The 13264-nt window shown below is 36.9% G+C and overlaps 1 protein-coding gene and 1 pseudogene across 1 annotated transcript; both read left to right on the top strand.

Annotated features, from left to right (window-relative positions):
- Positions 1–2699: 2699 nt before the first annotated feature.
- On the top strand, positions 2700–3620 carry LOC103741020 (olfactory receptor 4K3-like). Its single transcript, XM_008841711.2, is given in 1 exon segment — positions 2700–3620. A coding segment is annotated over 1 exon segment (918 nt). The 5' UTR covers positions 2700–2702.
- A 6870-nt stretch (positions 3621–10490) lies between these two features.
- On the top strand, positions 10491–11392 carry LOC103741019 (annotated as a pseudogene).
- Positions 11393–13264: the final 1872 nt, after the last annotated feature.

Here is a 13264-nt window from a genome sequence, read left to right as displayed (position 1 = left end):
CAATAATCTGCGATCATGCATCTGTACCACATTTTCGTATTGATGCAACTGTGCCTGGGCACTTAGGTAGATTCAGTATATGGATTATTTTGTGTAATACCTCAGGAAATGTAAGAATCTGCTCTCTCTTCAGATATAGCCCCATATATATGTATATATATATATATATATATATGTATATCTCATAGTAGGATAGGTGTATTTAGGATAATTTTGTTTTTAATTTTTTTGAAAATAAATCACTCTTCACATCTCATAATTACCACACTATTTTACATTGACACTGGAAATGTAGCAAGAGGTCCAGTTTTTATACATTTGGATCAACATATATTTCTCTTTTGTGTAAACAACTTTTTTTTAACACTTTTACCTATCTAAAATGAACCTAGTTGCAAGAATCAGTCAGTATGGTAAGACACATTCAATTCAGGAAAGTTGGAAGCCCAAGATCCCCAAAGACTATGAAAGTAAAACTCTTTCCAATACTTGGTCCTGTTTATGAAGCAGAACTGGAAAATTTCCAGACCTGACACCACTTTTGGGGAATTATATAAGCCACATATAAGTGAAAACACTCTTGCCAGCACTCCTCACATTAGAAAACAAATTGTTCACAACTTCAGATTTAAGATAACATTGAAAGGAAGCATCATAAACGGAAGAATTCATTTACTAGGTAATTCCTGTTGGGTTAGTACAACAGAAACGTTTTTTTCTTTCATTTTTAATCATGCCTACTAGTTTAAGAATATCTTTCCATTTTAGTATAGCATATTTTATAGCTCCATAGTGATATTACAGAGAATATTGAATCTGTACTTTTTAATTGTTGTTTACAAAAATATTATAGACGTTTTCCTTTCCAACTAATCATTGAGACTTCTGGACCCCTTAAAGCAAATTTTCATGTTCACAATATGTAAAGTATCTCTGCCATATTACAATTCGAAGACACCCAATTGGAGAAGAATGCTGTTCACAGGTCACTTAACTTACTCTGATACATTGTGATTCTCTTTGGATTTTGCCTGTTCAATTTTCTCAAAGTAGAAATGATACAACAGGAAAACAGGAAATACAAGCGGGAGGGAGATGGGAGTGGATGGGGGTTAAAGTAGTCAGAATTCACACTGTACATGTATGACATTGCTAAATAATAAATTCAATGAAGTTATCTTAAAAAGTCAATATTCAAAGTATAAAGTATTCTCCAGTTTGAAACCAATAAAGTTAAACTAATTTTTTGTAACCAGCACGATCTTTACTAGCTATTTGTCATTTAAGTTCCTCTTCAAAGAGAAAAAAAAATGCTTACCTCAAAACTTTATTTTCTTTTCAGATTTCTTAAAAATCAATATTTCTACCAAATAATTTCTTGTATGATGTTATGTTAAAGGACTTTAATACATACTGGTCTGGTTTACACTTCAGTTTTAGTGCTTTATGCCTACGTGACACAAAAAATGTTTTAATTAAGATTATTGAGCTGTAATGCTTTAAAGTGCTTAATGTGGAACTCTCCTACTAGTATCTGCTAATGGTTGACATTTAAAATTTTTGATTTTCTAACCTAAAATATTAAAGGTAAAGAAACTGAGATAAAGTAAAAAATAATACATGAAGGATGAAAAATAGATGGGGGAAGAAGAGAGGTAATGATGGAACAAAATTAATATGGAAGGAGAGGAGGAAAAGGAAGGATGAAGGAGAAGTTCAAGGTTATCCTCTGCATATGTGTTTGAGACTAGCCTGGGTTACATGAGACCTTACCTCAAAGTAAGAAAGAAGAAAAAAGGAAGGAGGGAAGGAAGGAAGGAAGGAAGGAGGGAAGGAAGGAAGGAAAGAGGGAAGGAGGGAAGGAACAAGGGGAGGGGAGAGAAGTGGAGAGCAGGGGAAGAGACAGGAAGAGAGGGAAGGTGGGAAGGAGGGAGAGAGGAAGGCAAAGAGGCAGTGAAAATAGCTCTTATGTATCTAGTAATCAAACTAGAATTTGAAATCTCATCACTCAGAGATTAAGGCTAGATCGTATGTGACAGTATGTGGTATTATTTGGCATTGGGAACATGTTTTTTAGAGATACACTCTCATGGATAAATAAAGTTCAAGGAAATACATAATGCTAGAAATGAGTTGTTAGCCCCTGCGATGTCAAATCATTTGATGAATAGTCCTTCTCATAGATTTTAATAGACTTACTTCAGTTCAGTCTCCTCATGCACAGTCACTTAGCATTATATTTAAGGATGAGAATTTCTGTGTTTTTTTTATATGAACTGTATGATTGCCAACCTGAATATATTATGGTAAAATAGAGAGTCTCTAAACATGGCTCATATATTAACTGCAGAAAATTATTTCTGATTTCCAGCAGAAAAGGTAGATTCAAAACTCAGAAAAACAACCTAGAACATTTGCCACCAATACTTTTAATGAAAATATACTTATTTTGATACTTATAAATGCTATTTTTCACATGTGTGGAAGTCTTAGCCCATCATGCTATTGGAAATTCTTCTTCTTAGACACAATATGTAAATACAAAAAAATGCTTATTTTAAATTTTGGGTTTGATAAATTTGTTGTATTTCAATTTGTATTTTTTTCTTCTAATGAGAGTCTTGAGTTTTAATTTCTTGTTTCTGTTGCAGGAGTTCTGAGTTCATCGGTCTCTTGCACTTCATTAGAACACAGTGAATTAAATGGAAGAAGCAAACCAGTCTATGGTATCTGAGTTTGTTTTCCAGGGACTTTGTACCTCAAAGAAACTCCAGCTCTTCCTCTTCCTGCCATTTTCCACTCTGTATCTGATGATTGTTGTTAGCAACCTCCTCGTTGTGCTATTGATCATCAGTGACCACCATCTCCACTCTCCCATGTATTTTCTGTTAGCTAATCTCTCAATAGTTGACTTTGGTCTTTCCTCTGTAACCACACCCAAACTGACTACAGACCTCTTGCATGAAAATAAAAGCATTTCCTTCAGCGGTTGCATGAGCCAGATCCTCTGTCTGCATTTATTTGCAGGTGGTGAGATGGTGCTTCTTGTAACTATGGCCTATGACCGCTATGTGGCCATCTGCAAGCCACTCCATTATTCCAGCATCATGGACAGACAGAAGTGTATCTGGCTTGTTTTGATATCCTGGATCATTGGTTTGGTACATGGCATTAGTCAGCTGATCCTGATTTTGGACTTACCTTTCTGTGGACCTAGAGTGGTGGACAGCTTTTTCTGTGACATTCCTTTGGTGTTGAAATTAGCCTGCATGAATACTGATACTCTGGGAATCCTGGTAAATCTCGCCAGTGGTGTTTTAGCATTGACTTGCTTCGTTCCCTTGCTAATATCTTATACTTACATTCTATTTACTGTTCTCCTTCACTCTAAAGGTGGTACATCAAAGGCTCTCTCTACCTGTACATCCCATATCATAGTGGTCGTGATGTTCTATGGACCCTGTATTTTTATCTATCTGTAGCAAGTCAGCATCACTTGGGTAGACAAGTTTCTTTCTGTGTTTTACACAGTAATCACACCTTTCTTGAATCCTGCCATTTATACACTAAGAAATAAAGATATTAAGAATGCCATTAAAAAAATGATAAATCACATGTGAATCTATAAAAACTTTTAGATATCTCTTGGAATCATTAAATTATTGTGTTCTACTACTTTAGACAAATTTTGACCTGTTATATGAACTGTGTATATGACTCATTTTTTAAAGCCATAAGTGGCCATTATTTTATGGTCTATCAAAATTTCCATCGTGAAAATATTTTCAAAATCTAATACTTAGATTCTTAACATTTACAAATTGTAGTATCTCGACATAATTTGAATTTTAACTTAGCTATGGATGATACTGAAGATATTTGAGGGCTCCTTATACATCCACTTAGAACACAAAAGAATGCATGAATCAAATCATAATGCCATTGCCCTTGTCTTGACAGAAATTTTGATAAACCATAAAATAATCTCTGTCATTTTTCAAATTAATTACACATATGAACTCAGAATGTCCATTAAGTTTTCCCTTAACTAAAAAGATGAAGTGTTTACAATATTTTAAGACACTCTTTTCAGATAACATATTATGTTAAATTTAAAATTTTTATCTTACAAGATAAAATTATATAACTGGCCAGGTCATTTAGAAAAGCATTGTATGGTCTTTGAAAGTATGATAGCATGTACATTGTTTCCTATTATACACCCAAACACAGAAGTTCCCATATTAAAAGAAAACCCTGCAGCTTCAATTGAGCTTCACACAAGGCTTATCAATGAACTATAACTTCAATAATGTGGAATATTTGGAATATTACATCTCCAGAGTCTATTAACAGTTTATCTTTGGCTATCTTAGGCCCCTAAACCGTCATTCTTTGCGCACCTCTGTGTCAGACTTAACATCCCGTGACTAACTGATAAACCTTATGGAGAGCACTGACTTAGCAGACTAACATTTTTCCAGGGCCTAAAATGCTCGTCAGCATTGTAGGCCTAGAGCAGAATTCTCCCTACTTTGCCCTAAGCCACCTTTCTTTCTATCATCTATACATCTATTTATGAGTAGGCTCGGGTTTATGAAAGAGTTCAATAAATATTTCAATTTATTGGAGAAAACTGTATCTTTCAACATTTGGCATTGTCATGTTTAAGCCTCAGATTTCAAATACTTCATCTGTGAGCTATGCTATGATAGAAAATTTCTTATTCTTGTGAAGTGAAATTCTCAGAATAAAGAAAACTACACCTTCCTTAAGGACTCTACAAGGCTATAGACTGCAGAGGTGGCTCAGTGATTAAAAGCCCTTGAGGCTCTTGCAGAGTATTGGAGTTCAGTGACTTACAGCTGCCTGTAACTACAGCTCCAGGGGATTCATGGATTCCTTATGGCTTCTGTTAGCAACTATACACACTCATATGCACATATATAATCTAAAGAAAATAATATTCAGGGTTGATATACTTACTAGAACTGTTATTATGGAGAGTAAGCTTCTGAAATACAGATCCAAACTATATTGTGCTAAAATTATCCCACTAACAGCCATTCATTGACCACATCTGTGGTTGACTTGTGTGTCCCAGGGCCCTGGTTCCTCCAAAGGGCAGGGCCTGCTCTTGAGAACTGACTACAGAGAATTAGCCACCGAGGGAGGGGCTTCGGGGCGCCATCTTGGGACAGAAGCAGGGCAAGCAGAGGTGGATGTGGAGACAAAGTTGGCCCCTGCATCTCACCTGCGTGGATGTGAGAGGGGGCATTTACCAACCTGGGGAAAGACTGTGGGCCCAAGATGTGTGGGAGAAAGTTAACAGAGACTGTGGGTGGGCACCGAAATAATCTGGAATGGCGGGCGGAGCCCTGCAGAGCTGGGTGCCCAGTGTCCGGTGTTCATTTCTTTGTAAATTCCTCCATTTCCTCCCTCCCTACCCAAGATATAAAATGAAAAGTTCAGATAAAAATGTTATGTGGTTTGTCCAATAGCACCTGAGCAAGAGACCCTGAAGAAAGTGAGGGCGGGTCAAACAGAGAGTAGGAAGGCAAAAATTTAGTGGGACAACGTGACATCCATCCTTTGACTATTAGGTAAATTTATGATGTACAAAAACATTCTTAGCTTTCACCAACTCAAAGGCTAAGAATGTTATCATAACACCTGCGATCTAGAGCAGACACATAACACCTACCTTTTTTCCAGTAACATACTTTTAAAGTGCCTTGATTTATGTATGTCTTTTTTCTGTTACTGTAAAAAGAAATCATGAAACTGTTATATTGGAACATGATATTTGGGGTAAACTGAATCTATATTATTAAGTTGTGATCACTCATTTGGTTCCAGAATGAGCTATCTCTTATACACTTTGAGATAAGAGCTATCATTTTGTTCTGAACAATGTACACATTATTATGAAAGCCCAGATGAGATTAGAAATCATATTTAAAGAATGTTTACTAACGTTATGATAAATAGACTTAAAATTTTTTTTATTGTACTATCCATTCTTTTACATGCTCAAATTCTTGAATATCATTTTGAAATGATAATTATAATTACATATATAATAAACTTTTGTCTCAGAACACCCAATATTTCTCAATTTCCTGAGTAAAATAAAGCAATATACTTCAAGCACATGCATATTTGTGCTGTTTCATTCTTAGAAACTACTGTACTAGCTTGTTTTCTGTTGCAGTAGGAAATATCATAATCAAAAGCAACCTGAGGAAGGAATGGTTCATTTCAACTTATAATTCCAAGTAATAAGCAAGCATTGAGGAAATTCAGGGCAGAAACTCAAGGAAGGACCTCTAAGCCAAAACACTGAGGAATGTTTACTGGCTTTTTCATTCCATTTCTGCTAAGCTGGCTTTCTATGAAGCCCAGGATCCTATGCCTATGGATGGCACAGCCCACAGTATGTTGGAACCTTATACATTAATTAGAAGTCAATAAATACTCTGCAGATAAGCCCACATATCATTCTCATTTAGGCAAACCCACCAATTTAGACTACCTCAGATAACTCTAGGTTGTATGAAGTTGACAGCTGCATTCAGCTAAGTATGAAAACTATAATTTACATATAACCCTAATGTGCTGTGTGGCAATTAGATAAGCATGCACACAGTAGAATGAGAATTAGAGCGCTGGATAGCTTCAGTTGTCAACTTGACACACATGGGTAGAGAGAACCTCAGCTGAGAAACTACTTCCTTAGGATTGGTGTGTAGTGTACTTTCTTGAATGTTGAATGATACACAAGGGCCCAGTCCACTATGGATGTTGCCACACCTGGAAAGTTGGCCATGTGTTATATAATAAACCAACATAAACAATAGGCAAGAGGAGCAAGCCAGTAAAAAGAGTTTCTCCATGTTCTGTGCTATAGCTCCTGCCTCCAGGTTCCAGCCCTGAGTTCCTACCTTGGCTTCCAACAGTGATGAACTGCGACCTGAGGTTTCCAAGATAAAATGATCCCGTGGTTTTGGCCATGGTTTTTCATAGCAATAGAAAGTAACTAGTATGTAAAAATGGTACCAGGATAATGGAGTATTATGAAGAACCTGAAAATTGACTTTTGGTAGAATGTAGAGAGTTTTGGACTTGAAAAGCAGTTGAATGTTGTAAGCAGAGCTTACCAGTCCCTTATAGCTTGAAGCTGGAAGAAAGTAGTGTTGAAAGAAGAAAAGCTCCAGAAGGGAGAAAGGACTTAAATAGCAATGGGCATATTTTGGAGAACCATCTGGATGACTTCTGTCCATAGCCAAAGAGCTTGCCCAAGGCCAAGCTAGTCATTAATGGACTAGTATCTTTGGCAGAGGAAATTTCAAGACAGCCTAATGTCGAATATGTTGTATGACTGTCAATGGTAAAGAGTATGCAGATGTAAAGTGAAAAAGAGCAAGTGAGGCAAAAGAAAATATAGAATGTATACTCTGCAGATAAATGGAGCACTGTACTCTTTTAAATAATGTTGGAGCCGAGGCTTGTGCTGAAGGAGAGGCTCACTTTGATGAAGAGGTTATAGCTATTAAGGAAATACTACTGAATCCCACTTGAGCAATAAAATGAGTAACCCTATGGCAAGACCACACCTAGCTAAGCTTCCTTGTGAAAGGACGAATTCTGAGGGGTTTAGAGCTCCCATGCAACAGAAATGTACCTAATACAGTTAGCAATAAAATATATTAAATAATACAAAAATATGTATTGATAAAAATGGCAGAATAAAGAAACCTCTAATCAAAAGAGAATACACTATGTGACTGAAAACAGGAATAAAACCATGATGATATAACATCTTTTATCTTCTATTCATTCTCTAAAAAAAAAGAAATATCAACTTATGATGAAAATTTGAGCAAAGAATTTTTAAATCATGGAAATATTTATAAACTTGTATAGCTCATATGGTTAATAACATATAAGGTATACCAACATTAAAAATGTAAGTACTAGGACTAGAGAAATGACTAAGTAGTTTAAAGCTTGTCATGTAAGAATAAGGACCAGGTTCAGATCCCCCAAACCCACAAAAAAGCCCACTGAGACTCTTCACACATGAAGCAAAAGTAGGGAATTCCTTTATCCAACTGGCTAGTCAGATCAGCAGATATGATGAGCTTCTGATTCAGCAAGAGACCCTTGCTAATTAAGGTAGTGTTGTCAAGGAAGACACCTAATGTCAACCTTTTTCTTCTACACTTTCACACAAAAGGACACTCACACACAAACATGTCTTTTGTTTGGTAGACATCCTCTGAAAAGCTAGAACTGAGCAGGGGTTGGTCAAGAGACCTATGCTGAGATGGAGTACACTGGGAAAAGGGGTGGAGCGGACACCATATTGGACACAAGACACAGAGCCAGGAACCATGGGCAAACTGTGCACACAAAGCTGATGGAGGCCGTGTGGGGGACACCCTGATGGCATGTGCATTTCAAATATGGAAAAGAAAAAGTCTGTGAGAATTCATGCCTTTGTAAGTTCCCCCCCTCCTGGAAGTCATAAACTATGCAAAACTCAATTAGAAGGTAAGGTATTCTGTCAGTTTCACCAGCCCTGGGACTTCAGAGGATGCATGCTCTCAGGTCTCCCAAGGGTCGGGGAGGGGAATTTGGCATAACAAATTGGCTTAGCATGGCATGATAGACAAACTTCAGGAGTTCAGGAAAACAATAGGGTTGTGGGCCATGGAAACCTTCATGGTTCCAGCAGCATCTGGTGAGCCAATGGAAAGAGAGCCAAGTTCAGATTCTCAAATCAAAAAGGGATGATATGTGCACAGCAAGGCATCCTGTGAGGTAACAAAACCAATCCAGGAGAAGCTGGAGGGAACCCAGGGGAGAGTGTGGCCAACCCCCATATGCTCAATGGGGTTAGCGGTGGTCACATGGGTTATACACATTGATCATGCAGACACCAAGGGATGCAAAAGGGGAAACCCCTGGGTCAACACAATCTTGTGAATGTGGGAAAACAGCTCAGTTGCTTGAGAAATGGGGGATGAGGGAGATGAGAGTGGGTGGGGGTTAAAGTATCAGAATTTACTCTATACATGTATGACATTGCTAAATAATAAATTCAATGATGTTGTCTTAAAAAGTCAATATTCAGAGAATTACATATTCTCCTATTTGAAACCAATAACGTTAAACTAATTTTTTTGTAAACACCATGATCTTTACTAGTTATTTGTCACTTAAGTTCCTCTTCAATGAGAAAAAATGCATTGCTTCAAAACTTCATTTGCTTTCTTAGATTTCTTAAAAATCAAGATTTCTATCAAATACCTTTTTGTATGATGTTTTATCAAAGCATTTTAAGTCAGACAGATCTGGTTTACACTTCAGCTGTAGTACTTTATACTTAGGTAACTCAAGAAAATTTTTTAAATTAGGAATTTTGAGCTGTAATATTTTAAAGTGCTTAACATGGAACTCTCATAGAAGTATCTGCTAATGGTTGACTTTTAAAATCTTTGCATTTCTAACCTAAGTGTTAAAGGTAAAGAAACAGCTGAAGGAAAATCTACATGAAGAATTAAAAAAATGGATGAGGAAAGAGGAATGATAATGATGGAATGAAATTAATATGGAAGGAGAGGTGGGAAAGGGAAAGAAGGAAAGAAGGGAGGGAGGGAGGGAGGAAGGGAGGGATGGGAGAGAAGGGGAGGGGACAGGAGGAGACAGAATGAAGGAAAAGGATGGAGCAAGGCAAAGAGGTGTGAAATTAGCCCTTATGGACTTACTATTCAGACTAGAATTTGAAATTTCACAATTCAAAGATTGAGGCTAGACAGTATGTGACAGTATGTGGCACTATTTGGGATTAGGAACATATGAGTTTCAGAGATACACTCTCATGGGTAAGTCAAATTTCAAGGAAATATAAAATGCTAGAAATGTGCTGTTAGCCCGTGAGTTGTCAAGCCATTTGACGAATCTATTTATCATAGATTTTAGTACACGCTTCAATTCAGTCTCCATATGCAGAGTCACTTAGCATTACATTAAGGAGGAGAATTTCTGTTTTTATACAAACAGTACCAATAGATTGCCAACCTGCATAAATTAGGGTAAAATAGAGTATATCTAAATATGTCTTGCATATTAAGTTCAGAAAATTATTTCTGATTTCCTGCAGAAAAGGTAGATTCAAAAATTAGAAAAACTTAATGGAGAGTATTTACTACCAATAGTTTTAATGAAAATACTTGTTTTGATACTTGTACATACTGTCTTTGGGATGCATAGAAGTCTTGGCCCATTTTTCTATGGGAAATTCTCCTTCTGACAATATGTAAACACAAAAAACTGTTATTTTAATTTGGGGTTTCATATAAATCTTATATCTCAATTTGTATATTTTTCTGCTAATGTGACTCTGAGTTTGAAGTTCTTGTTTCTGTTCCAGGAGTTCTTAGTTCATCTGTCTCTTTCTGCATCATTAGAACACACTGTGCTAAATGGAAGAAGCAAACCAGTCTGTGGTATCTGAGTTTATTTTTCAGGGACTTTGTACCTTAAAGAAACTCCAGCTCTTTCTCTTCCTGCCATTTTCTACTCTCTATCTGATGAGTGTTGTAGACAATCTTTCTGTTGTGCTCTTAATCATCACTGACCTCCATCTCCACTCTCCCATGTACTTTTCGTTGGCCAATCTCTCATTCATTGACTTCTGTATTTCCTCTGCTGACAATAGACCTCCTTCAAGAAAAGAAAACAATTTCTTTGGTAGCTGCATGAGCCAGATCCTCGGTGTGTATTTTTTGCAGGGGGTGAGATGGTGCTTCTTGTAACTATGGCCTATGACCTCTATGTGGCCATCTGTAAGCCGCTCCATTATTCCAGCATCATGGACTGACAGAAGTGTATCTAGCTAGTTTTGATATCATGGATCATTGGCTTGGTACATGCCATTAGTCATCTGGTCCTGATTTTGGATTTGCCTTTCTGCGGATCTAGAGTGGTGGACAGCTTTTTCTGTGACATTCCTTTGGTGTTGAAATTAGCCTCCAGGAATACTGATACTCTGGGTATCCTGATAAATGCTGACAGTGGTGTTTTAGTAACAACTTGCTTCATTCTCTTGCTAATGTCTTATACTTATATTCTATTTAGCATTCTCCTTCACTCTAAAGGTGAGGGATCAAAGATAGTTTCTATCTGTACATCCCATATCACAGTGGTTGTGCTGTTCTTTGGGCCCTGTATTTTTGTCTATCTGTGGCCAGTCAGCATCACTTGGGTGGACAAGTTTCTAGCTGTGTTTTACACAGTAATCACACCTCTCCTGGATCCTGCCATTTATATACTAAGAAATAAGGATATTAAATATGCCATGAAAAAAATGATAAATCACATGTGAATCCAGAAAAAAATTTAGATATCTCTTGTAATCAGAAAATTTATTGTGTGCCACTAGTTTAGCTACATATTGATCTGTTGCTCAAATTGTGTACATGACTCATTTCTGAAAGCCAAGAACGATCATTATTGTGTAATACCTCCACACACACACACACACACACACATACACACTCACACACACACACACACACACATATATATATATATATATATGTATGTTGGAAGGTTAGATGCTATTATGAAAATATTAATCACCATGGCATATGACATTGGCATATGACATATGGCACTATATTCTTTAAGTCTTAGACTTCAAACATTTTACCTGCCAGCTATTCTATGACAGAAAATACTTTATTCTTGTGAACTGAAGTTCTTAAAATAAAGAAAATTACTCCTGACTTAAGGACTCTACAACGATATGTACTGCAGGGGTGGCTCAGTGATTAAAAACACTTGAGGCTCTTGCAGAGAACTGGAGTTCTCCAGCTCCAGGGAATCCATCACTTCCTTATGGCCTCTGTGAGCAAACACACACACGCAAACACACACACACACACACACACACACACTAAATCTAAAGTAAGGTTGATTTACTTACTAGGACTGTGATTATGAAGAGTCAGAATGCTGCAATACAGATCCAAATTATATTGTGCTAAATTAACCCCAGAACAGTCACTCATTGACCACATCTGTGGTTGATCTGACATCCATCCTTTCACTATTAGGTAAATAATTTTATAATGTGAAAAGAAACCCTTAGCTTTTGCCAACCCAAGGGCTACAAATGTTATCAGATAGCATCTCTAACTACAGCAGACCTATGACACACCTACACATTTTTTCCTGTAATATATTTTCAAGGTGCCTTGATTTATGTCTGTCTTTTTTCTGTTACTGTAAAAAATAAATTAACCTGCTCATATGATTATATGGCAATGGTGTCAGCTTATATAAGTCCCATGCAAATTCAGACAGACAATAACCCAGCATAGAACTAGGAAAAGTGACAAAAGACCCCAATCTTATCTGAAGAAATATTGGCAACTGATTTCTGCTAGATGACAAGGAGCCTATTTTCCTAAAAAAGGATCTGTAGTAGCCTTACTAGACCCCAGGGATAGACTTGCACTGGGGAACACCTGGGAACACTGACGACACAGTGGGCCTTAACAGAGATGACAGAGTATAAGGGTTCCAGTGCGGGGGTGGGGGTGCTACGGGAATGTGCCAGTGGGCAATGGAATGTAAAGACGATTAAGATTGTTTGAGATGTTCTGTATGAAATACACAAAAATTAAATAAAAACAAATTTTAAAAAACTAGCCCAATGAAAATACAGCTAAAATAACAAAATAAACACTGACCAAAGGAAGAAGAAGAAGAAGAAGAAGAAGAAGAAGAAGAAGAAGAAGAAGAATAGAAGAAGAGGAGGAGGAGGAGGAAGGAGGAGAAGAAGAAAAAGAGGAGGAGGAGGAGAAGGAAGGAAGGAAGGAAGGATGAAAGAAAGCAAGAAAGAAAGAAAGAAAGAAAGAAAGAAAGAAAGAAAGAAAGAAAGAAAGAAACTTTTCATATTGGAACATGATATTTGGGGTAACCTGTATCTGTGTTATTGAATGGTGCTCATATATTTGGCTCTAGAAATAACTATCTCTTATTCTCTTTGAGATAAGAGCTGTGATTTTGTGTCAACATAGGACACCTGGCATATCAGCTTCCCATTCACTAAATATCCATTGTATCCCTGGTATCTAAAACAACTGAAACTATATATCCACACATTTCTAAAATGCTCCCCATATTACAAGGGTCTGACACCTCTTATGCCCTCAAGAAGAATTTATCAAGACTCAAAGAAAATTTCAGT

The sequence above is a fragment of the Nannospalax galili genome, unplaced genomic scaffold (assembly GCF_000622305.1).
Source record: "Nannospalax galili isolate Female #2095 unplaced genomic scaffold, S.galili_v1.0 scaffold481, whole genome shotgun sequence".
NCBI classification, from domain to species: Eukaryota; Metazoa; Chordata; class Mammalia; order Rodentia; family Spalacidae; genus Nannospalax; species Nannospalax galili.
Note: the sequence above shows the minus strand (reverse complement) of the source record. Positions and strands in the feature narration are given on the sequence as shown.